This window comes from Cuculus canorus, chromosome 39 (genome assembly GCF_017976375.1).
Source record: "Cuculus canorus isolate bCucCan1 chromosome 39, bCucCan1.pri, whole genome shotgun sequence".
NCBI classification, from domain to species: domain Eukaryota; kingdom Metazoa; phylum Chordata; class Aves; order Cuculiformes; family Cuculidae; genus Cuculus; species Cuculus canorus.
In genome coordinates, this window is record NC_071439.1 from 601,371 (window position 1) to 627,121 (window position 25,751).

Sequence of the window (25,751 nt, forward strand, 5' to 3'; positions counted from 1 at the left end):
TGAGGAAAATGAGTCCAAATTTGAGGTAAAAATGGGTCAAAGAGGGAAAACTCACTCAGATTTGAGGAGAAAACGCCGCCGAGAGGCGAAACGAGCGCCGATTGGGGCCTAAAATGGCGCTAAATCGGCGGAACGCGACGGGATTTGCGTGGAAAAGGGAGCGGAGCTTCCGAACCCCATTCCGTGTCCCCCCCAAACGGCGCAAAACGTCCCCGAAATGGGTTAGCGTTTGCCTTTATTGCCGCTCAGCGCCGCGCGCCGCGTTCCCGCCCCGCCGGAGAGTCGCTGCGCCGCTTCTCGGCGCGGCGGTGGCCGCGCGTCTCCGAGGAGGACGAGGAAGGAGGAGGAGGAGGAGGAGGAAGAGCGGAAGGGCCGGAGGAAGGCGTAGCGGCGGCGGCGGCGTTTCCGCGTGAGGAGGAAGAGGAGGAGGAGCGGCGGCGGAGCGTTTGTCGCGGGACGAAGGGGCGCCGCGAGATCGCTGCTCTTCTTCTTCCTGTTCTTTGCGGCGGCGTTCGCGCTCCCGGCGCGGGCGGCGCGTTCCGCCTGCTTCTGGACGAACTGGGGGGGAAACGGGGCGGAAACGGGGGGAAATGGGGGAAATGGGGGAGAAATGGGCGGAAATGGAGGAAAATGGGGAGAAATGGCAGAGAAATGGAGGAAAAATGGGGGAAATGAGGGGAAAAATGGGGAGAGAGGGGAAGAAATGGGCGGAAATGGAGGGAAATGGGGGGAGAGAAGGAGAAATGGGGGAAAAAAGGGGGAAATGAGGGGAAAAAGGGGGGAAATGGGGAGAGAGGGGGAGAAATGGGGGAAAATGGAGGGAAATGGGGGGAAATGGGGGAGAGAGAGAGAAATGGCGGAAAAATGGGGGGAAATGGGGGGAAAAATGGGGAGAGAGAGGGAGAAATGGGCGGAAATGGAGGGAAATGGGGAGAAATGGGGGAAAATGAGGGAAAAATGGGGGGAAATGAAAGGAAAAATGGGGAGAGAGGGGAGAAATGGGGAAAATGGAGGGAAATGGGGAGAAATGGGGGAAAATGAGGGAAAAATGGGGGAAATGAGGGGAAAAATGGGGAGAGAGGGGGAGAAATGGGCGGAAATGGAGGAAAAATGGGGGAAATGAGGGGAAAAAGGGGGAAACGAGGGAAAATGGGGAGAGAGGGAGAAATGGGCGGAAATGGAGGAAAAATGGGGAGAAATGGAGGAAAAATGGGGAAAATGAGGGGAAAATGGGGGAAATGAGGGGAAAAATGGGGGGAAATGAGGAGAAATGAGGAGAGAGGCGGAGAAATGGGGGAAAAAGGGGAGAAAAGGGGGGAGAGAGGGAGAAATGAGGGGAAAATTGGGAAATGAGGTGAAAAATGGGGGGAAATGAGGTGAAATGGGGAGAGAGGGGAGAAATGGGGAGGAAATGGGGGGAGAGAGGGAAAAATGGGGGAAATGAGGGGAAAAATGGGGAGAGAGAGGGAGAAATGGGGGAAAAATGGAGGAAAATGGGGGAAATGGGGGGAGAGAAGGATAAATGGGGGAAAAATGGGAGAAAAGGGGGGAAGACGGGGAGAAATGAGGGGGAAATGAGGGGGAAAATGGGTGGAAATGGAGGGAAACGGGGAGGAAATGGGTGGAAATGGGGGAAAAATGGGGGAAAATGGGAGAAAAGGGGGAAGAGAGAGAGAAATGGGGGAAAAATGGGGGGAATGGGGACAAAATGGGGCCGAAAAGGGGAAAGGAGTGGAAAAGGGGGGAAAATGGGTGTAAAAGTGGGGGAAATGGGCGGAAAAGGGGGGAAATGAGTGAAAAAGTGGATAAAATGGGCAAAAAAGAAGATAAAATGGATGGAAAAGGGGATAAAATGGGCGGGAAAGGGGGATAAAATGGGCGGAAAAGGGGGATAAAATGGGCGGAAAAGGGGGAAATGAGTGGAAAAGGGGAAAAAATGGGCGGAAAAGGGATAAAATGGTCGGGAAAGGGGGAAAAAGGGCGGGAAAGGGGGAAAATGGGCGGGAAAGGGGCGTAAAATGGGCGTAAAGAAGGGGAAAAGGGGTCAAACCGAGGTGGGAATCGGGAGAGGACCCCCCAGGGAAGCTGCTGTTCGTTAGGCCCGACTAATTAGCGCTGGGCTCGTTAGCGTCGGGGTCAAGGGTCACCTGGCTGTCGGTGAGGGGCAGCCAATAGATGCTGGGCGCCGCCTTCGTCTTCCGGAACAGATCGTCCAGCAGCTTCGCCGGCGGCTCCTCCGGAGGCTTCTCTGCGCCCACACACCAACAGCCGGTCCCTACCCCGCTTCCCTCTCATTTCCCCCCCATTTCCCTCTCTTTTCCCCCCATTTCCCTCTGTTTTTCCCCCATTTCCCTCCATTTCCCTCTCTTTTCCCCCATTTCCCTCTGTTTTCTCCCCATTTCCCTCTGTTTCCCCCCCATTTCCCTCCGTTTTCCTCCCATTTCCCTCTCTTTTCCCCCCATTTCCCTCTCTTTTCCCCATTTTCCTCTCATTTCCCCCATTCCCCTCTGCTTTTCCCCCCGTTTCCCTGTTTTACCCCAATTCCCTCTGTTTTTCCCTCCACTTCCCTGTTTTTTTCCCTCCAATTCCCTCTGTTTCCCTCCATTTCCCTCTCTTTCCCCATTTCTCCCTCTTTCCCCCCCCATTTCCCTCTGTTTTTCCCCCATTTCCCTCTCTTTTCCTCCATTTCCCTCTGTTTCTCCCATTTCCCTCCGTTTTTTCCCCCACATTTCCTTCTGTTATCCCGATTTCCCCCCATTTCCCTCTGTTTTCCCCCCCATTTCCCCCCCATCTCCCCGTTTCCCCCCCATTTCCTTCTGGTTTCCCCTTTCTTCCCCCCCCCCCATTTCCGCCCCATTTTAACCCCTCCCTCTCCCCATTCACCCCTATAAGCCCCTCCCATTAACCCCTTCCTGACCCCATAGACCCCTCCCTCTCACATTAACCTCTCATTAACCCCATTAACCCCTTCTTGACCCCATTAACCCCTCCCCCTCCCAATTAACCCCTCCCATTATCCCCATTAAACCCTCCCATTAGCCCGTCCCCCTCTCCCCTTTAGCCCCTCCCCCCTCCCCTTTAGCCCCTCCCCTCTCCCCTTTAGCCCCTCCCCTCCCCATTAGCCCCTCCCTGTTATCCCCCTGCCCCATTAGCCCCTCCCCCTGCCCCATTAGCCCCCTCTCCCCTTTAACCCCTCCCATTAACCCCATTAACCCCTCCCCTTTCCCTTAGCCCCTCCCTCTCCCCATTAGCCCCTCCCCATTAATCCCTCCCCTCCTCATTTGTCCCTCCCCTTTCCCCATTAGCCCCTCCCTCTCCCCTTTAGCCCCTCCCCCTCCCCATTAACCTTCTTCACCCCATGAACCCCTCCCATTAACCCCATAAACCCCTCCCATTAACCCCTCCCTTTCCCATTAGCCCCTCCCCCTGCCCCATTAGCCCCTCCCCCTACCCCATTAGCCCCTCCCCCTCCCCATTAACCCCTCCCATTAACCCCATTAACCCCTCCCCGTTAGCCCCTCCCTCTCCCCATTAACCCCTCCCATTAACTCCATTAACTCCTCCCTCTCCCCATTAACCCTTTCCTCTCCCCATTAACCCCTCCCATTAACCCTCTTAGCCCCTCCCTCTCCCCATTAGCCCCTCCCCCTCCCCATTAACTCCTCCCATTAACCCCCTTAGCCCTTCCCTCTCCCCAAATAACCCCTCCCATTAACCCCTCCCTCTCCCCATTAACCCCTCCCCCTCTCCCCTTTAGCCCCTCCCCCTCAACCCTTTTCTTTCCCCCTTAACCCCTCCCTCTCCCCATTAACCCCTCCCATTAACCCCTTCCATTAACCCTTTCCTCCCCCCATTAACCCTTTCCTCTCCCCCTTCCCCCCATTAACCCCTCCCCTTTCCCCCCTTAGCCCCTCCCCTTTTCCCCCCGTTAGCCCCTCCCCCCCGCGGTCAGCTGACCCTTCCTGTCGGGGCGGGGCTCCCTGCTGCCGCGCCGCCTCTCGGGGGGCCGCGTCCTGGCTCGGGCGGCGCCGTGGGGCTGTGGGGCGGCCGTGGGGCAGGAGCCGCCTTTGTCGCGGTCCCACTCGCGCTCCCCCCGCGTCCGCTCGCGGCGCTCCTGCTCGCGCTCCCGCTGCGCCCGCTGCTGCCCCACGGCTGCCCCACAGCGCGATGATGGCGGAGGAGCCGAGGGCGACGGCTGCCCCACGGCTGCCCCACAGCGCGATGATGGCGGCTGCTGCCCCACAGATGAGGAGGAGGAGGAGGCGCAGCCCGAGGGGCAGCACGGGGACGACTGCCCGCGGTGGAAGTCCAGCTGCGACCCACCGGGACCCATAAGTGACCCATAGAGACCCACGGGGACCCATAAGTGACCCATAAGTGACCCATAGGGACCCATAGAGACCCACGGGGACCCATAAGTGACCCATAAGTGACCCAGAGGAACACAGAGACCCATAAGTGACCCATGGAGACCCATAGAGACCCACAGATGACCCACGGGGACCCATAAGTGACCCAGGGGGACCCATAAGTGACCCATAAGTGACCCACAGGGACCCATAAGTGACCCACGGGGACCCACAGAAACCCATAAGTGACCCACAGGGACCCATAAGCGACCCACAGAGACCCATAAAGACCCATAAGTGACCCACAGGGACCCATAAGTGACCCACGGAGACCCATAGGGACCCATAAGTGACCCACGGAGACCCACAGGGACCCATAAATGACCTACGGAGACCCATAAGTGACCCACAGGGTCCCATAAGTGACCCATAGAGACCCCATAGAGACCCATAAGTGACCCACAGGGACCCTATAGGGACCCATAGAGACCCCATAGAGACCCCATAGAGACCCATAAGTGACCCACAGGGACCCTATAGGGACCCATAGAGACCCATAGAGACCCACAGAGACCCATAGAGACCCCATAGAGACCCATAGGGACCCATAGGGACCCATAGGGACCCCATAGAGACCCATAGAGACCCATAGAGACCCATAGAGACCCATAGAAACCCCATAGAGACCCATAGAAACCCCATAGAGACCCATAGAGACCCCATAGAGACCCACAGAGTCCCACAGAGTCCCACAGAGACCCATAGAGACCCATAAGTCACCCACAGTGAACCACAAGTGACCCACAGAGACCCACAGAGACCCCCAAGTGCCCCATAGAGACCCACACGTGACCCACAGCGACCCTCACGTCCCCCTCCGCCCCCCAAGCGCCATCTCAGCCCCCCCTTAAACCCCTCCGAAGCTCCTCCCCAGCCCCCCTCCCCCTCCCCAACCCCCCATCTCCGCCCCACGGCCGCCCCACGGCCGCCCCACGGCGTCACCTCCTCCTGCTGAGCGAAATCGGCCGCCAACACTTTGGGGTTGGATTGAGGCCATTTGACGCCGTGCAGAGCGTTGCGCGTGGCCACCGCCTCCTCCACCGTCGCGTACTTATGGGGCACAAATGGGGGGGGGGTGTCACGGCCTGCCCCATAGCGCACCCACGGACTGCCCCATAGCGCCCCACAACTGCCCCATAGCGCCCCACAGACTGCCCCATAGCGCCCCACAGCTCTTTAAGTCACCCCATAGAGGACAATGGGGGCATATAGGGGCTCCAGGAATACTCTCCAGACCCATAGCGCCCCATAGACTGCCCCATAGCACCCCATAGCGCCCCATAGCCTGGCCCACAGCACCCATAGAGCCCCATAGCGCCCCATAGTGCCCCACAGACTGCCCCATAGCACCCCACAGCTTCCCATAGTGCCCCATAGCACCCCATAGACTACCCCATAGCACTCTATAGTGCCCCATAGCCTACCCCACAGCACCCATAGCACCCCATAGCGCCCCACAGCACCCCATAGCACCCCACAGACTGCCCCACAGCACCCCATAGAGCCCCATAGCGCCCCATAGAGGCCCACAACATTCCATAGAGCCCCACAGTGCACTATAGCACCCCATAGCACCCCATAGACTGCCCCATAGTGCCCCATAGCCTACCCCACAGCACCCCATAGAGCCCCACAGTACCCCATAGTGCCCCACAGCACCTCATAACACCCCATAGTGCCCCATAGCCTGCCCCACAGCACCCATAGCACCCCATAGTGCCCCATAGCCTGCCCCACAGCACCCATAGCACCCCATAGTGCCCCATAGCCTGCCCCACAGCACCCATAGCACCCCATAGTGCCCCATAGCCTGCCCCACAGCACCCATAGCACCCCCCAGCGCCCCACGGCTGCCCCCCAAGCGCCCCTCACCGTGACGTAGCAGTGGGATTTGATCTTATCGATCCAGAAGCCCTCCTCGCGCAGCCGCCCCGTCCGGCCCAGCAGCTCCTTCAGCTGCCCCAGCGTGAACGGCCGCACCTGGGGGCGGGGACACGCTCAGAGGGGCGGGGCCAAGCCCGGGGGCGGGGCCAAGGGGGCGATAGTCACCATTGAGGTCAATGAGGGGGAGTGGCCAAGTGTCCCATTGCGGTCAATGGGAGGGGGCGTGGGTAAGGTGGGGGCGTGGCTAAGGGGGCGTTATTCCCTATTCTGGTCAATGGGAGGGGGCGTGGCCAAGCGTCCCATTGCTGTCAATAGGAGAGGGTGTGGCCAAACATCCCATTGTGGTCAATAGGAGGGGCGTGGCCAATTGTCCCATTGCGGTCAATAGGAGGAGCGTAGCCAAGCGTCCCATTGCGGTTAATGGGAGGGGGCGTGGCCAAGTGCCCCATTGCAGTTAATGGGAGGGGCGCGGCCAAGCGTCCCATTGCAGTCAATGGGAGGGGGCGTGGCCAAGTGTCCCATTGTGGTTAACGGGAGGAGGTGTGGCGAAGTGTCCCATTGCGGTTAATGGGAGGGGCGTGGCCAAGTGTCCCATTGCTGTCAATAGGAGGGGCGTGGCCAAGCATCCCATTGCGGTCAATAGGAGGAGCGTAGCCTAGTGTCCCATTGCGGTTAATGGGAGGGGGTGTGGCCAAGTGTCCCATTGCGGTTAATGGGAGGGGGTGTGGCCAAGCATCCCATTGTGGTCAATAGGAGGGGCGTGGCCAAGCGTCCCATTGTGGTTAATGGGAGGGGGGTGGCTAAGGTGGGGGCGTGGCTAAGGGGCTGTTATTCCCTATTCTGGTCAATGGGAGGGGGCGTGGCCAAGCGACACATTGCTATCATGGGGAGGGGGCGTGGCCAAGTGTCCCAGTGCGGTCAACGGGAGGGGGCGTGGCTAAAATAGGGGCGTGGCTAAGGGGCCACTATTCCCAATTCTGGTCAATGGGAGGGGGCGTGGCCAAGCAGGCCGCTAATTCCCCATTGTCATCAATGGGAGGGGCGTGGCCAAGTGAGCCGCTATTCCCCATTGCAGTCAATGGGAAGGGGGCGTGGCCAAAGCATTCTTATTATGGTCAATGGGGCGTGGCCAAGAGCAGAGGGGGCGTGGCCAAAGGGTTACCATTACGGTCAATGGGAGTGGGCGAGACCAAACGGTTCCTATAGTGGTTGATGGGAGTGGGCGTGGCCAAAGCCAAAGGGGGCGTGACCAAACAGGACTCTCTTGTGACCAATGGGAAAGTGGGCGTGGCTAAGGGGAAGGGGGCGTGGCCTCACCAGGTTGCAGAGGTGGACGATGGGCGAGGGCCGCGCGCGGGGGGGGACGGCCGCGGTGCCGCCCGCACCGGATCATCCACCGGCAGCGAGAAGGTGCCCAGCCCCCGCCGGGGGGGTTCTGTGGGGAGAAACACCAGTATGGACCAGTATAAACCAGTATAAACCAGCACCCACCCCCCCCGGTGCCCTCAGAGTACAGCCCAGTGCCTCCCTGTACCCTCCCAGTCTGTCTCGGTGCGCTCCCGTCCCCCTCCAGCACCTCCACACCCATCCCAGCACCTCCCAGTATAAACCAGTACACGCCCTATGCCTTCCCAGTGTGTCCTGACACGCTCCCGGTACCCCCGTGTCCCCTCCCAGTCCTCCCCAGTGCCTCAGTTTCCCCTTCCCAGTGCTCACCTTTCCTCCCTTCCTGCTCGCCGTGGGGGGGGGTGGGGGGGGGGGGTGTGGGGGCGGGGCCAGGCGTGGGGGGAGGGGCTGCGCCGCTCCTCTCCTCCTCTCCTGCCCCCTCCCCCCTCCCCTCCCCCTCCTCCCCCCTCCCCCTCCTCCTCCTGACCGTTGGTCTGAGGCTCCGATGGGACCACCTGGGAAGGAGGGGGCGTGGTCAAAGGGCGGGGGGCGTGGCCAAGCCCAGGGGGAGTGGTCAAGGCATCCTAGTCCCCATTGAGGTCAATGGGAGGGGGCGTGGCCAAAAGCGCCCATTGAGGTCAATGGGAGGGGGCGTGGCCAAGCGACTCGTATAGAGATGGAGGGGGCGTGGCCAAAACCTCCCATTGAAATCACTGGGGGCGTGGCCAAGCGGCTCCTATTTGGATCAACGGGAGAGGGCGTGGCTAAAAGCACCCATTGTGATCAATGGGAGGGGGCGTGGCCAAAAGCTCCCATTAAAATTAATATAGGAGGGGGCGTGGCCGAGGGACACCCATTGGAATCCATGGGAGGGGGCGTGGCCCAAACCGCCCATTTAATTCAATGGGAGGGGGCGTGGCCAAAAGCACCCATTGGGATCTATGGGAGGGGGCGTGGCCAAGCGGCTTCTATAGAGATGAACTGGAGGGGGCGTGGCCAAGCAGCTCCTATAGATTTATGGGAGGGGGTGTGGTCAAAAGCACCCATTGAAGTCAATGGGAGGGGGTGGCCACGCGGCTCCTATAGAGATCAATGGAGGGGGCGTGACCAAAAGCACCCATTGCAATCAATGAGAGGGGGCGTGGCCAAAAGCACCCATTGAAGTCAATAGGAGGGGGCGTGGCCACAGGGGGACACCCCCACGGCCATAAGAGACCCCCGATATCACCTCCGGGGTCCCCCAAACCCCCCAAGTGAGGCCCTTTCGGGGTTACCTGAGTGACGGTGCGGCAGATTTTGAGGGGTGGGTGATGTGGGGAGGGCAGTCGGGGCAGGGGGGGCCCCGTCCCAGACCCCCTCTCCGCCGCCGCCCGCCAGCGCCGCCGCCGCCCCCTCGTCTTCCTCCATGGGTCCCTCTTCGGGGTGCAGCTCCACCACCGCCTCCGCCTTCATCTCGGGGATCAGGCTCTGCGCACCCAGAAACGGTCGGAGGGGTTTGGGGGGGATTGGGAGGGGTTTGGGGGGTCCTGGGGGGGGTTTGGGGGACACTGGGGGTGATCAGGAGGGGTCTGGGGGGGACTGGGAGGGATCGGGAGGGGTTTGGGGGTCCTGGGGGTGATTGGGAGGGGTTTGGGGGGTCCTGGGGGGGATTGAGAAGGGTTTGGGGGGTCCTGGGGGTGATGGGGAGGGGTTTGGGGGGCAATGGGGGTGATCGGGAGGGGTTTGGGGGGCACTGGGGGTGATTGGGAGGGGTTTGGGGGTCCTGGGGGTGATTGAGAGGGGTTTGGGGGCACTGGGGGTGATTGAGGGGGGTTTGGGGGGTCCTGAGGGTGACTGAGGGGGGTTTAGGGGGCACTGGGGGGGATTGGGAGGGGTTTGGGGGGGTCCTGGGGGGGATTGGGAGGGGTTTGGGGGGTCCTGGGAGTGATTGGGAGGGGTTTGGGGGGCACTGGGGGTGATTGAGGGGGGTTTGGGGGGTCCTGGGGGTGATTGAGAGGGGTTTGGGGGGCACTGGGGGATTGGGAGGGGTTTGGGGGGTCCTGGGGGGGATTGAGAGGGGTTTGGGGTCACAAAGGGGTTATTTTGGACTCAATGGGTGGATTTGGGTCACAAAGGGCAGATTTTGGGGTGAGAAAGGGGGATTCTGGGGCTCAAAGGGGAGTTTTGAGGCAGAAAGGGCAGATTTGGGGGCTCAAAGTGCAGATTTTGGGGCACAAAGGGCAGATTTTGGGGCTCAAAGGGGGATTTTGCGGCACAAAGGGCAGATTTTGGGGCTCAAAGGGCGATTTTGGGGCACAAAGGGCGATTTTGGGGCACAAAGGCGGGTTTTGGGTCAGAAAGAGCAGATTTGGGGTCACAAAGGGGAATTTTTGGTCAGAAAGGGCAGTTTTTTGGGTCACAAAGGGGAGTTTTGGGGTCAGAAAGGAGGATTTTGGGTCACAAAGGGGAGTTTTGGGGTGAGAAAGGAGGATTTTGGGTCACAAAGGGGGATTTTGGAGCTCAAAGGGGAGTTTTGGGTCACAAAGGAGAGGTTTGGGGCTCAAAGGTGGGTTGGGGTCACCAAGGGCAGAATTTGGGGTCACAAAGGGGAGTTTTGGGTCACAAACGGCAGATTTTGGGGCTCAAAGGGGGATTTTGGGTCACAAAGGGCAGATTTTGGGTCACAAAGGGGGGTTTTGGGGTGACAAAGGGGGTTTTGGGGTCACAAAGGGCAGTTTTGGGTCAGAAAGGGGAGTTTGGGGGTCAGGAAGGGCAGATTTTGGGGTGCCAAAGGGGGGTTTTGGGGCGCCAAAGGGGGGTTTTGGGGTGCCAAAGGGGGGTTTTGGGGCTCCAAGGGGGGTTTTGGGGTGCCAAAGGGGGGTTTTGGGGCTCAAAGGGGGGTTCGGGGTGCCAAAGGGGGGTTTTGGGGTGCCAAAGGGGGTTTTGGGGTGCCAAAGGGGGTTTTGGGGCTCAAAGTGGGGGTTTTGGGGTGCCAAAGGGGGGTTTTGGGTGCCAAAGGGGGGTTTTGGGGTGCCAAAGGGGAGTTTTGGGGTCACAAAGGGGGGTTTTGGGGTGCCAAAGGGGGGGTTTTGGGTCACAAAGGGGGTTTTGGGGTGCCAAAGGGGGGTTCTGGGGTGCCAGGGCGCAGGTGTCGGGGTTCCCCACCTTGAGCGAGTCGGTGGTGATGCTGATGGAGGGCCGTTTCGGGGCGCAGGCCGTGCTCGCCCCCCAGCGCCGCTTCCGCCCCCCCGCCGCCGCCGCCGCCCCCCCCTCGGGCTCCGCGCTCCCCGGCACCGCCCCCTTGGCAGCTGCCGCGGGCGGGGAGGGGTTAACGGGGCGGGGCTACGGGCAGAGGCACGCCCCCCTCCCCCTGCACAAACCCCGCCCACTCCGGCCCAAAACCCCGCCCCCTCCGGCCCCAAATCTCCCACATTCGCGCCCCAAAACCCCGCCCCCTCCGACACAAACCCCGCCCCTCGTACCCCAAACCCCGCCCCTTCACGCCCCAAAACCCACACTTTGAGCCCCAAAATCCCTACTTTCAGCCCCAAAATCCACTTTTTGTACCCCAAAAATCCACCTTTGAAGCCAAAATCCACACTTTGGGCCCCAAAACCCAACTTTGAACCCCAAAATCCACCCTTTGAGCCCAAAACCCCCACTTTCAGCCCCAAAATCCACCTTTGAGCCCCCGAAACCCCCCTTTGAGCCCCAAAATCTACATTTTGTGCCCCAAAACCCCCCTTTGAGCCCCCAAATCCCTATTTGAACCCCAAATCCCCCCTTTGTGCCCAAAACCCCCCCTTGGAGCCCCAAAATCCACACTTTAAGCCCCAAAATCCACCTTTGAACCCCAAAATCCACATTTTGTGCCCCAAAACCCACTTTGAGCCCCAAAACCCCCCACTTTCAGCCCCAAAATCCACTTTTTGTACCCCAAAAATCCACCTTTGAAGCCCAAATCCACACTTTGCACCCCAAAACCCACTTTGTGCCCAGAATCCACACTTTTAGCCCCAAACCCCCCCCTTGGAGCCCCAAAACCCACCTTTTGTGCCCCCAAATCCACACTTTAAGCCCCAAAACCCAACATTTTATGCCCCCCAAAACCCACCTTTGAGCCCCAAAACCCACATTTTGTGCCTCAAAACCCACTTTGTTCCCCAAAATGCACTTTTTGAGGCCCCAAACCCCACTCTTTGAGCCCCAAAACCCACCTTTGAACCCCAAACCCCACCTTTTGTGCCCCAAAATCCACATTTTGTGCCCCAAAACCCCCTCTGAACCCCAAAATTCACATTTTGTGCCCCAAAACCCAGATTTGAACCCCAAAACCCTCCTTTTTCAGCCCCAAAATCCACAATTTTGTGGCCCAAAACCCCACCTTTGAACCCCAAAACCCACATTTTGATGCCCCAAAACCCTCCTTTTTCTGCCCCAAACCCCACCCTTTAAACCCCTCCACCTTAAACCACGCCCCCTTTCCGTTAAGCCACGCCCCTTCCCCTCGAACCACGCCCTTTCTCCCTTTAAGCCCCGCCCACTCACAGAGCAGCGCGATCTTCCTCTTGAAGGCCTTGGGCTGGGCGGGGCTCTGGGGAGGGGCGGGGCCAAGGGTGGGAAAGACACACCCCTTGCCGTCACCGAGGTGGGCGTGGCCTCAGGCTCCGCCCCCTCCTCTCCTCCTCCTCCCCTCCCCTCCCCTCTTCCCCCCTCCCTCTCTCCCTCCTCCTCCCCCCTCCCCTCCAGGTTTTTCCCCCCCCCACACTCTTTCCCCCCTCCCCCCCCCAAATCCATGGGGCTGCCCCCTAAGTGGGGGGCTGCCCCCTAAGTGGGGAAGGCCCCCCCCCCCAATTCCCTGCCCCCCCTTCCTCCCCCCCCCCCAAAACATCGGCGGTGTGACCTCCTGGCGATCCGTGGGGTGGAGGCGGCTGCCCCACAAGTGAGGGGTGAAGGAAGGGGGGGGCGGTGGCTGCCCCACAAGTGAGGGGTGAAGGAAGGGGGGGGGTTCCCCCAGAGGTCCGTGGGGTGAAACGGGCTGCCCCATAAGTGAGGGTGGGGGTCCCTGAGGTCCGCGAGCTGCCCCATAAGGGCTTTAAGGGGGTCCTAAAGGTCCACGAGCTGCCCATCAAGTCAGGTTGGGGGTCCACGAGCTGCCCCATAAGTCAAGTTGGGGTCCAGGAGGTCCGTTGGGGTGGAGGACGGCTGCCCCCACAAGTGAGGTTTGGGGGTCCTAAAGGTCTACGAGCTGCCCCATAAGTCAGGTTGGGGTCCAGGAGCTGCCCCCATAAGTGAGGTTATGGGTCTTGGAAGTCCATGAGCTGCCCCATAAGTGAGGTTATGGGTCTCAGATGTCCACGAGCTGCCCCATAAATGAGGTTGGGGGTCCAGGAGGTCCATGGGGTGGAGTCGGCTGCCCCATAAATTAAGTTGGGGGTCCGTCAGCTGCCCCACAAGTGAGGTTGGGGGTCCTAAAGGTCTATGAGCTGCCCCACAAGTGAGGTTATGGGTTCTCGGAGGTCCATGAGCTGCCCCATAAGTGAGGTTGGGGGTCCGTGAGCTGCCCATAAGTGAGGTTATGGGTCTCGGAGGTCCATGAGCTGCCCCATAAGTGAGGTTGGGGTCCACAAGCTGCCCCATAAGTGAGGTTGGGGGTCCAGGAGGTCCATTTGGGTTGGAGTTGGCTGCCCCATAAGTGAGGTTGGGGGTCCGTCAGCTGCCCCACAAGTGAGGTTGGGGGTCCTAAAGGTCTACGAGCTGCCCCATAAGTGAGGTTGGGGGTCCACGAGCTGCCCCATAAGTGAGGTTATGGGTCTCAGATGTCCATGAGCTGCCCCCATAAGTGAGGTTCATGGGTCTCGGAGGTCCATTGAGCTGCCCCATAAGTGAGGGTGGGGGTCCGTCAGCTGCCCCCACAAGTGAGGTTGGGGTCCTAAAGGTCTATGAGCTGCCCCACAAGTCAAGTTGGGGGTCCAGGAGGTCGTGGGTGGAGTCGGCTGCCCCACAAGTGGCTCTAAAGGGGTCCCAGAGGTCATGAGCTGCCCCATAAGTGAGGTTATGGGTCTCAGAGGTCCATGAGCTGCCCCACAAGTGAGGTTGGGGGTCCACAAGCTGCCCCATAAGTGAAGTTGGGGGTCCCTGAGATCCGTGGGGTGGAGTCGGCTGCCCCATAAGTGAAGATGGGAAGTCCGCGGCTGCCCCATAAGTGGCTTTTTTAAAGGGGTCCTGGAGGTCCACGAGCTGCCCCATAAGCTGAGGTTATGGGTTCTCAGAGGTCCATGAGCTGCCCCATAAGTGATGGTTGGGGGGTCCGCGAGCTGCCCCATAAGTGAAGTTGGGGGTCCCCGAGGTCCGTGGGGTGGAGGCGGGCTGCCCCATAAGTGAGGGTTATGGGTCTCGGAGGTCCACGAGCTGCCCCATAAGTGAGGCTATGGGTCCATGAGCTGCCCCACAAGTGAAGTTATGGGTCTCAGATGTCCACGAGCTGCCCCATAAGTGAGGTTTGGGGTCCACGAGCTGCCCCACAAGTGAGGTTATGGGTCCACGGAGCTGCCCCACAAGTGAGTCTGGGGTGTCCGCGAGCTGCCCCACAAGTGAGTCTGGGGGTCCCGTCGTTTCTGTGGGGCTGCCCCCCAAGTGAGCCGCAGGGGGGGGTTCTCGGCCACCCTGGAGCCGTTGGGGCGCCCCCTAAGTGAGGCGCTTGGGGGTCGCGGAGCTGTGGGGCGCCCCCTAAGTTGGGCCGGGGGGACGGGGGTTCGCCGAGGTCCTCGAGCTGTGGGGCGCCCCCCAAGCGGGGACGGCAGCGCTCATCCAGGTGTGGGGCTGGGGGGGGTCCCGAGGATGTGGGGCGCCCCCCAACGTGAGCGGTTGGGGGTCGCGCAGGTCCTTCGGGTGTGGGGCGCCCCCCAAGTGAGGCGCTGTGGTCGCGGTGGCTCCTCTAGGCCAGCGCTGGGTGCCCAAAAAAGAGACGTTTGGGGGGTCCGGGGGGCCGTGGGGCTGCCCCCAAGTGTGGGGCAGGGGGGAGCTGGGGGGGCTGCCCCCAACCTGTGGGGCAGGGGGGAGCTGCGGGAGGGCCCCACAAGTGTGGGGCGGGAGGAGGCGCCCCCCCCTCCCCGAAGGAAAGGTGGGGCTGCCCCCTAAGTGTGGGGCTGCCCCCCTAACGTGAGCGCAGAGGTACCCAACCCAGCCACAGCCTGGCTGCTATGGGGCGCCCCATAAGTGAATCTATGGGTCCCGGTAGTGCTATGGGCGGCCCCATAAGTGAATCTATGGGTCCGAGGGAATATGGCAGCGCTATAGGGTGCCCCATAAGTGAATCTATGGGTACGGTAGTGCTATGGGGCGCCCCATAAGTGAATCTATGGGTCCGAGGGAATATGGCAGCGCTATAGGGTGCCCCATAAGTGAATCTATGGGTCCTAATAGTGCTATGGGGCGCCCCATAAGTGACTCTATGGGTACAGGCAGCGCTATGGGGCGCCCCATAAGTGAATCTATGGGTCCCAATAGTGTTTATGGGGCGCCCCCCAAGTGGCTCTACGGCTCCCGGCAGCGCTATGGGGCGCCCCATAAGTGAATCTATGGGTCCTAATTAGCGCTATGGGGCACCCCATAAGTGGACTCTATGGGTTCTAATAGTGCTATGGGGCGCCCCATAAGTGAATCTATGGGTCCCAATAGTGTTTATGGGGCGCCCCCCAAGTGGCTCTATGTCTCCCGGCAGCGCTATGGGGCGCCCCATAAGTGAACCCATTCGTCTTAATAGTGCCATAGGGCGCCCATAAGTGAATCTATTCGTCCTAATAGCGCTATGGGGCGCCCCCCAAGTGACTCCGTTGATGCCGAGAGTGCTATGGGGCGCCCCATAAGTGAATCGAAGGGTCCCGCTTAGCGCTATGGGGCGCCCCCCAAGTGCTCGCGGCGGTCCCCTCCCCTCTGCCCCCCCTCAGGGTTGACACACGCACACCCCCCCCCCACACTCCCTGCCCCACACTTATGGGGCGCAGCCGCCTCCCCCCGTTACCTCTGGGTCCGGGGGCCGCTCCTGTGGGGCGCTATGGGGCGCAGCCCCGGCCGTGGGGGGGGGCGCCGGGCTCCATGGGCGGCTCCGGCCTGCGGGAGAGGCCTCAGTGGGGCTGCCCCATAGAGGCTGCCCCACATCGCAGCCCCATAGCGAGCCCTCCCTCCTGCCCCATAGATCCCAGCCCCATAGCCTCATGGGTGCTCCCAGCCCCATAGATCCCCCCCAGCCCCACAGATCCCCCCCAGCCCCATAGATTCCCCCCAGCCCCATAGATCCCTCCCAGCCCCATAGATCCCCCCCAGCCCCACAGATCCCCCCCAGCCCCATAGATCCCCCCCAGCCCCACACATCCCCCCCAGCCCCACACATCCCCCCCAGCCCCACACATCCCCCTCAGCCCCATAGATCCCCCCCAGCCCCACGGATGCTCGCAGCCCCATTCATCCCGCCGGTCCCACAGGACCCCCCCCGCCCCACGGCTGCTCTCTGCCCCAGAGCTGCCCCATAGCTGCCCCCCCCCGCCCCATAGCTGCCCTCCTGCTGCCCCACAGCTGCCCCATAGCCGCCCCCCAGGCGGACCCGCGGTGGGTCGGGCCCCTCTCTATTGTGCGGGGCGGGCGCGGGCGGGCGCAGCGGCCATCTTGGCTTCCCGGCAGCGCCCGCGGGGGGCGGGGACAGCGGGGGGGGGGGGGGGGGAGCAGGGGGAGAGGGGGGGATCATAGAGACTAAGGAGGGGGGACCAGAGAGACCCGCAGAGAGATACGCAGGGACCATAGAGCCCATGGGGACCATAGAGAGTCAGAGAGACCCATAGAGACCCCATAGAGAGACCCATAGAGACCCCATAGCGACCCATAGCAACCCATAGCGACCCATAGAGACCCCATAGAGACCCATAGAGACCCACAGAGACCCACAGAGACCCACAGAGACCCCATAGAGACCCACAGAGACCCACAGAGACCCCATAGAGACCCCATAGAGACCCATAGAGACCCCATAGAGACCCCATAGAGACCCATAGAGGCCCATAGAGGCCCATAGAGGCCCATAGAGACCCCATAGAGACCCCATAGAGACCCCATAGAGATCCATAGAGACCCCATAGAGACCCCATAGAGATCCCATAGAGACCCATAGAGACCCACAGAGACCCATAGAGACCCCATAGAGACCCCATAGAGATCCATAGAGACCCCATAGAGACCCCATAGAGACCCATAGAGACCCATAGAGGCCCATAGAGACCCCATAGAGACCCCATAGAGACCCCATAGAGACCCCATAGAGACCCCATAGAGACCCCATAGAGACCCCATAGAGACCCCATAGAGATCCATAAAGACCCATAGAGACCCCATAGAGATCCATAGAGACCCCATAGAGACCCATAGAGAACCATAGAGAGACCCATAGAGATCCACAGAGACCCCATAGAGACCCATAGAGACCCCATAGAGACCCATAGAGACCCATAGAGACCCCATAGAGATCCACAGAGACCCCATAGAGACCCATAGAGACCCAAAGAGACCCCATAGGGACCCACAGAGACCCACAGAGACCCACAGGGACCCACAGGGACCCCACAGGGACCCCATAGAGATCCATAGAGACCCATAGAGACCCCATAGAGACCCACAGAGACCCACAGAGACCCCATAGAGACCCACAGAGACCCATAGAGACCCATAGAGACCATATAGACCCCACAGAGACCCCATAGGGACCCCATAGGGACCCATAGGGACCCACAGAGGCCCACAGAGGCCCATAGAGAAACCATAGAGAAACCATAGAGAAACCATAGAGAAACCACAGAGACCTCCTAGAGAGACCATTGGGACCCCATAGAGCCCCATAGAGCCCCTATCGCCCCCTATCGCCCCCTATCGCCCCCGCGGCTGCTCGGCACTCACCGCGGTTCCGGGTCGGGGGTGCAGGCGGCCGCCCCCCCCGCCCCCTCGGGGTCCCCCTGCGGAGAGACGGGGGGGGGAGGGGGTCAGCGGCACCCACTTGGCTCCCAGTCCCTCCCAGTACCCTCCCAGTCACCCCCAACTGGGTACCAGTGGCCCCCAGGCACCCATAAGAGGCTCCCAGTTACCCCTAACTGGGTCCCAGTCCCTCCCAGTTCCCCTTAACTGGATCCCAGTTGCCCCTAAGTGGCCCCCAGTCCCTCCCAGTTCCCCTTAACTGGGTCCCAGTCCCCCCCAGTTCCCCTTAACTGGGTCCCAGTCCCTCCCAGTCACCCTTAACTGGGTCCCAGTCCCTCCCAGTTACCCTTAACTGGGTCCCAGTCCCTCCCAGTTACCCCTAACTGGGTCCCAGTCCCTCCCAGTTCCCCTTAACTGGATCCCAGTTGCCCCTAAGTGGCCCCCAGTCCCTCCCAGTCACCCCTAACTGGGTCCCAGTCCCTCCCAGTCACCCCCAGATGGGTCCCAGTCCCTCCCAGTCACCCCTAACTGGGTCCCAGTCCCTCCCAGTCACCCCCAGATGGGTCCCAGTCCCTCCCAGTCACCCCTAACTGGACCCAGTTGCCCCTAAGTGGCCCCCAGTCCCACCCAGTCGCCCTTAACTGGGTCCCAGTCCCCCCCAGTTCCCCTTAACTGGGTCCCAGTCCCTCCCAGTTGCCCTTAACTGGGTCCCAGTCCCCCCCAGTTCCCCTTAACTGGGTCCCAGTCCCCCCCAGTTCCCCTTAACTGGGTCCCAGTCCCTCCCAGTTGCCCTTAAATGGGTCCCAGTCCCCCCCAGTTCCCCTTAACTGGGTCACAGTCCCTCCCAGTTGCCCCTAAGTGTGTCCCAGTCTCCCCCAGTTGCCCCTAAGTGGCTCCCAGTCCCTCCCAGTTGCCCCTAAGTGGCTCCCAGTCCCTCCCAGTTGCCCTTAACTGGGTCCCAGTCCCTCCCAGTTGCCCCTAACTGGACCCAGTTGCCCTTAACCGGCCCCCAGTCCATCCCAGTTACCCCTAACTGGATCCCAGTTGCCTCTAAGTGGCCCCCAGTCCCTTCCAGTCCCCCGTAACTGGATCCCAGTTGCCCTTAACTGGGTCCCAGTCCCTCCCAGTCGCCCTTAACTGGGTCCCAGTCCCTCCCAGTCACCCCTAAGTGGTCCCCAGTCCCTCCCAGTTACCCTTAACTGGGTCCCAGTCCCTCCCAGTTGCCCTTAACCGGCCCCCAGTCCCTTCCAGTCCCCCTTAACTGGGTCCCAGTTCCCCTTAACTGGGTCCCAGTCCCTCCCAGTCGCCCCTAACTGGGTCCCAGTTGCTCCTAAGTGGCTCCCAGTCCCTCCCAGTCCCCCTTAACTGGCTCCCAGTGGCCTTTAACTGGGTCCCAGTCCCTCCCAGTCACCCCCAAGTGGCCCCCAGTCCCTCCCAGTCCCTCCCAGTGCCCCCGGCGCCCCCTCACCTGCGTGCCGCTGGCGGGGGAGGCGTGGGGCTCGGGGAGCTGTGCCGGGAGGTTCCGCGCCGCGGCGAGGAATGCCGGGACGAGGCCGAGGAGGACGATGAGGACGAGGCCGAGGAGGCCGGGGAGGCGGCCGCCGGCTGCGTGCCGGGGGGCTCGGCGTGGGGTTCGGGGGGCTGCGGGGCTCCCCCCGGCGAGGGCGGGGGGGTCTCCTTGGTGAGCAGAGGCGGCGGGGGCTCCTCGGGGCCCGGCGGGGGCGGCTGCGACAGCCCCTCGCTGAGCGGCGGCGGCGAGGGCGAGGCGGGGGCCGCTTCGTTAGGGCGAGGGGGCTCCTCGTTAACGGGGGGAGCCTCTCGGGGAGCGGGAGGGGGCTCCTCGTTAACGGGGGGAGCCTCTTGGGGAGCCTGGCTCTCGCTTTCCTCGGCTTGGCGTTGGATTTGGGGCTCCACGGCCTTCGTTTCCTCCTCCTCGTCTTCTTCCTCTTCCTCTTCCTCCTCTTCTTCCTCTTCTTCCTCTTCCTCTCCTCGCCTGCTTTCAGAAGGGGCTGAGCTCCCGCTCGGCGCCCGCGGGGGGGTCCTTCCGTACCCCCTTCCGGAGCTTTGGCGCCTCGAGTCTGTGCGAGGAAAGGGTTAAATCGCCAACACCCCAAAATAGGGCAAAACCGCCCCAAAATAGGGCAAAACCGCCCCAAAATAGGGCAAAAACGCCCCAAAATGGGGCAAAGCCGCCCCAAAATGGGGCAAAAATGCCCCAAAATGGGGCAAAGCCGCCCCAAAATGGGGCAAAGCCGCCCCAAAATGGGGCAAAACCGCCCCAAAATGGGGGAAAAATGCCGCAAAATGGGGGAAAACCGCCCCAAAATAGGGGAAAACTGCCCCAAAATGGGGCGAAACCACCCCAAAATGGGGCAAAAATGCCCCAAAATAGGGGAAAAACGCCCCAAAATGAGGGGAAAAACGCCCCAAAATGAGGGGAAAAACGCTCCAAAATAGGGGAAAACCGCCCCAAAATAGGGGAAAACCGCCCCAAAATAGGGGAAAACCGCCCCAAAATGGGGCAAAAATGCCCCAAAATGGGGCAAAAATGCCGCAAAATGGGGGAAAACCGCCCCAAAATAGGGGAAAACTGCCCCAAAATGGGGCGAAACCACCCCAAAATGGGGCAAAAATGCCCCAAAATGGGGCAAAAACGCCCCAATATGGGGCAAAAACATCCCAAAATGGGGCCAAACCCCCAAAATAAAAAAAAGCCCCAAAATAGGGGAAAAATGCCCCAAAATAGGGCAAAGCCGCCCCTAAATGGGGCAAAACCGCCCCAAAATAGGGCAAAGCCGCCCCAAAATGGGGAAAAAAACGCCCCAAAATGGGGCAAAGCCGCCCCAAAATGGGGCAAAAAACACAAAAAGGCGAAATTAGATGGAAAACACCTCAAAATCCGCTCTGAAATATACAGAAACCACCTCAAAATCTGCCCTAAAATACACAGAAACCACCTCGAAATGGAAGAATTGGGGAAAAACGGCGCCAAAAGTCCATGAAATGCCCTCAAAATCCACCAAACGCTCCCCCGGACTCAAAAATCGGCCTCAAGAGGGCCTAAAAACAGCCCAAAGGGTAAATATCGCCCCTCGAAACACGATAAAACCGCCCCAAAAAGCACCAAATCCACACTCAAAGTCACAAATGCTCCTGGAGAGTGGGAAAAACCGCGGCGGAAGTCAAAAGTCCTCCTCAAAATCCATCAAAAGCGCCTGAAGAGTCAAAAATCCGCCCTCAAAAGTCACAAAAAGCAGCGTAAAAGTCAAAAATCCGCCTCAATTCAAGGAAATCCAACTCGGCGCTAAGAAATCCCTCTCAAAATCCGTCAAAACTATCTGAAAACTCAAAAATCACCCCCAAAAGCCACAAAATATCACCCGAAAATTGAAAAATGCCCCTCAAAATCCATCAAAACCACCTGAAAAGTCAAAAATCCTCCCCAAGGTCCACAAAAACCATCGCAAAACTCAAATATCCTCCTCAAAATGCAGGAAAATCGCCTCAACGCTAACAAATCCCTCTCAAAATCCATCAAAACTATCCGAAAACTCAAAAATCCCCCCAAAAGCCACATAATGTCACCCCAAAACCCAAAAATCCACAAAACCCATCGCAAAACTCCAAAATCCTCCTCCAAATCCCGAAAAAACCGCCTGAACGCTACCGAATCCCTTCCGAAATCCACCCAAAGCCCCCGAAATCTCCCCCAAATCCGCCCTGAGAGCCGTGAGAAGCCCTGGTGAAGCCCCCCCCGAAAAAAAGGGGGTGTCCCCCCCCATTGTGCCCCTCACCTGGCGCAGGCGCCCCCCGCGCCTCTCCTGCCGCGGCGCCCCGTCTTCGTCCGAGTCGTCGTGCTCCGTGGCGGCGGGGCCGCTCCTTCCCGAGCCTGCGGGGCGATGTGGAAACACAATGTTTTGGGGTTCGGTTTTGTCCTCCTGTCCCCGTTTTGGGGTGTCCGCCCCCCTCCGAGCCCCACCTTCCAGCTCGGCCGCCTCGCGGGCCTCTCGCTCGAGGCGTTGCTGCAGCAGCTCCTGCTGCTTCTCCAGGTATTGTTTGATGAAGCTGTTCTGGCTCATCTCCTCGCCGATCTGGGGGGGTCCCGTTAGGTTTTTGGGGGGTCCCCGTGCGATGAGGGGCCGATGGGAAGGGTTTTGGGGGGGTCTCTGCCTCACCTGGGAGTTGGGTTGGAAGGTGGCGTGGGGCGTCGAGTGCTTCTGGAGGTTCTCCAGCATCAGAGCCTGAGGGAAAACGGGAGGGATGAGGGGGGGTCCCCAAAATTGAAGAGGTCCAGGAAGGACAAATCCCCCTCAAGATGGAGGGAAAACGGCCCCAAAGACAAAAATCCGCCTCAAGAGCCACTAAAGTCAACCCCAAACTCAAAAATCCCCCTCAAAATCCAGGATTGTCACTTCAAAATCCGCTAAAAGTACCTCCAAACTCAAAAATCCCCCTCAAAATCCACTAAAACCGCCTCCAAACTCAAAAATCCCCCTCAAAATCCACTAAAACCAACGCCAAACTCAAAAATCCCCCTCAAAATCCAGGATTGTCACTTCAAAATCCGCTAAAACCACCTCCAAACTCAAAAATCCCCCTCAAGATCCACTAAAATCAACCCCAAACTCAAAAATCCCCCTCAAAATCCACTAAAATCAACCCCAAACTCAAAAATCCCCCTCAAAATCCACTAAAATCCACCCCAAACTCGAAAATCCCCCTCAAAATCCACTAAAATCAACCCCAAACTCAAAGATCTCCCTCAAAATCCAGGATTGTCCCTTCAAAATCCGCTAAAACTACATCCAAACTCAAAAATCCCCCTCAAAATCCACTAAAATCAACCCCAAACTCAAAGATCTCCCTCAAAATCCAGGATTGTCACTTCAAAATCCACTAAAAGTATCTCCAAACTCAAAAATCACCCTCAAAATCCACTAAAACCAATCCCAAACTTGAAAATCTCCCTCAAAATCCAGGATTGTCCCTTCAAAATCCGCTAAAAGTACATCCAAACTCAAAAATCCCCTCAAAATCCACTAAAATCAACCCCAAACTCAAAAATCCCCCTCAAAATCCAGGATTGTCACTTCAAAATCCGTTAAAACCACCTCCAAACTCAAATATCCCCCTCAAAATTCAGGATTGTCCCTTCAAAATCCGCTAAAAGTACCTCCAAACTCAAAAATCCCCCTCAAAATCCACTAAAATCAATCCCAAACTCAAAAATCCCCCTCAAAATCCACTAAAATCAACCCTAAACTCAAAGATTTCCTCAAAATCCAGGATTGTCCCTTCAAATTCCACAAAACCACAGCCAAAACTCAAAAATCCTCCTCAAAAACCAGGATTCTCCCCCAAAAAAGGTCAAAAATCTCCCTCAAGATCCCGGATCCCCACCTAAAATCCACTAAAACCACCTCCAAAGTCAAAAACCCCCCTCGAAAGCCACAACTCCCCCTCACAAAGTCCCCCAAAAGCGCCACTTTCACCTCAAATCCCCTCAGAAGTCCCAAAACGGCTATTTTTCACCTCAAAAAACGCGACTTTCCGCACAACGCACTTCATTTCCCTCACAGCCCTCCCAAAAACCGAGATTTTTACCTCAAATCTTCCTTCGGACTCACCAAAACGGCGACTTTTACCTCATATCCCCTCATGAACGCCCCCAAAAACGCCACTTTTGCCTCAAATCCCCTCTGAGAAGCCCTAAAAATCTCACTTTTACCCCAAATCCCCTCTCAGAATCCCCCCAAAAAAGCGACTTTTACTTCAAATCCCCTCGCGGACGCCCCAAAACCCGAAGGATTGGCCTCAAATCCTCCCCAAACAGCCCAAAAAACGTTGTTTTTTTTACCTCAAGCGCCCCAAAAAGCACCATTTTCACCTCAGATGGCCCCAAAAGGCGACTTTTTCCCTCAAATCCCCTCGGACGCCTCAAAACTGGGATTTTCACCCTAAATCTCCCCCTGAAGGCACCAATCTCACCTCTAAACCCCTAAACCGGGACTTTTACCCCGAATCCCCCCCTGAAACCACAATTTTTCTCCTCAAATCCCCCCTAAACGCCTCAAAACCACGACTTTCGCCCCAAATCCCGCCTAAAATCACTATTTTCCCCTCAAATCCCCCCAAACTCCTCAAAAAAGGGGCTTTTCACCCAATTCCCTCCCCATAAATCATAATTTTCCCCTCAAACATGCGACTTTCACCCCAAACGCCCCCTAAAAATCACCATTTTCACCTCAAATCCTCCCCCAAACTCCTCAAAAACGGGACTTTTCCCCTCAATTCCCCCTCAAACGGGACTTTTACCCCAAATTCCCCCCCAAAGTCACGATTTTCACCCCAAATATCCTTCAAACTCCTCAAAATCAAAGATTCTTCCCCCAAACTCCCCTTGAAACTGGAACTTCCCCCTCAAATCCCCCTGAAAGTCCTCAAATGAGGGACTTTCCCCTCAAAACCAAGATTTTTCCCCCAAATCCCCATCAAAGTCTCCTCAAAGCCACGACTTTCACCCCAAATCCCCCCTAAAAATCACAATTTTCCCCTCAAATCCCCCCAAAACTCCTCAAAACCGCGACTTTCCCCCCAAATCCCTCTCAAAGTCCTCAAACCACGACTTTCACCCCAAATTCCCACCTAAAATCACAATTTTCCCCTCATATCCCCCCAAAGCCACAACTTTCACCCCAAACTTCCCTCAAACCCACGACTTTCACCCCAAATCCATCTCAAACTCCTCAAAACTACGACTTTCACCCCAAATCCCCCCTAAAACCACAATTTTCACCTCAAATCCCCCCAAAACCCCTCAAAAAACCACGACTTTCAGCCCAAATCCCTCTCAAACTCCTCAAAACTATGACTTTCACCCCAAATCCTTCCTAAAACCACAAATTTTCCCCTCAAATCCCCCAAACCCCTCAAAACTACGACTTTCACCCCAAATCCTCCCTAAAACCACAATTTTCCCCTCAAATCCCCCCAAAACACCTCAAAACCGCGACTTTCCCCCCAAATCTCCCTCAAAGTCCTCAAACCACCCGACTTTCCCCCAAATCCCTTACAAAGTCCTCAAAACCGCGACTTTCACCCCAAATTCCTCTCAAACTCCTCAAAAACACAACTTTTACCCCAAATTCCCGCCTAAAACCACAAATTTCCACCTCATATACCCCAAACTCCTCAAAACTACGACTTTCACCTCAAATCCCCCCCAAAGCCACGACTTTCACCCCAAAACTCCCTCAAAGACCTCCAAACCGCGACTTTCCCCCAAATCCCTTTCAAAGTCCTCAAAACCACAACTTTCTCCCCAAATCCCCCCTAAAATCACCACTTTCCCCTCAAATCCCCCCAAAACACCTCAAAACTACGACTTTCCCCTCAAATTTCCCTCAAACCGCGACTTTCCCCTCAAATCTCCCTCAAACCGCGACTTTTCCCTCAAATCTCCCTCAAACTCCTCAAAGCCATAACTTTTACCCCAAATCCCCCCTAAAACCACAAATTTCCACCTCACGTATCCCCAAACCTCTCAAAGCCACGACTTTCACCCCAAAACCCCTCAAACACCTCCAAACCGCGACTTTCCCCCCAAATCCCTCTCAAACTCCTCAAAGCCATAACTTTCCCCCCAAACCCACAAATTTCCACCTCACGTATCCCCAAACCCCTCAAAACTACGACTTTTCCCCTCAAATCCCCCCCCAAACTCCTCAAAGCCGCGACTTTCCCCCCAAACTCTCCCCGGAGCTCCTCCAGAGCGCCCCTTTCCCCCCCCAAACACCCCCGTTTTGCCCCCCCGAGGCGCCCCTTTCCCCTCCCCCCCCCCCGCCGTAGCCCCTCCCCTCCCGCCGCCGCCGCCATGGCGCCTCCCCCGTTTCCCGCCTCACCCCGCGGAGCCGCTTGACCAGGGCGCTTTTCTGGCCGCTCTTGGCCAACCCGCGCTGCTCCAGTGCCGCCTTCAAATCGGCGACGCGGAGCAGATGGAGCGGACGCCCGTCCAGAGTCACCTCCTCCCCGTCCGCCATCTTGTGTGGCGCCGCTCCGACACCGCTCGCGACCGACACTTCCGGCGCGCCGCAAACCCCACCCCCCCCCCCGTCCGGTCTCTTCTACCACAGCGGC

General features: G+C 58.7%; 1 protein-coding gene and 1 long non-coding RNA gene across 3 annotated transcripts; one reads left to right on the forward strand and one right to left on the reverse strand.

Moving 5' to 3' along the window:
• Positions 1-205: 205 nt before the first annotated feature.
• ACIN1 (apoptotic chromatin condensation inducer 1) lies at positions 206-25,732 on the reverse strand. The gene is given in 23 exon segments (XM_054053109.1): positions 206-525; positions 528-558; positions 2,148-2,248; positions 3,958-4,013; positions 4,049-4,063; positions 4,065-4,312; positions 5,352-5,459; positions 6,282-6,389; positions 7,611-7,657; positions 7,660-7,728; positions 8,143-8,194; positions 8,954-8,995; positions 8,997-9,146; positions 10,824-10,966; positions 12,207-12,252; positions 15,682-15,770; positions 17,601-17,656; positions 19,084-19,601; positions 19,604-19,693; positions 21,410-21,504; positions 21,595-21,706; positions 21,791-21,856; positions 25,517-25,732. Coding segments are annotated over 23 exon segments (2,670 nt in total). The 5' UTR covers positions 25,655-25,732; the 3' UTR covers positions 206-235.
• Positions 13,018-13,915, forward strand: LOC128850148 (uncharacterized). Of its 2 annotated transcripts, none has more exons than XR_008447552.1 (3): positions 13,018-13,274; positions 13,306-13,479; positions 13,729-13,915. It is a non-coding gene; the product is annotated as an uncharacterized LOC128850148 (long non-coding RNA). The 2 variants fall into 2 exon arrangements; XR_008447553.1 differs by having other exon boundaries at positions 13,306-13,431; positions 13,713-13,915.
• Positions 25,733-25,751: the final 19 nt, after the last annotated feature.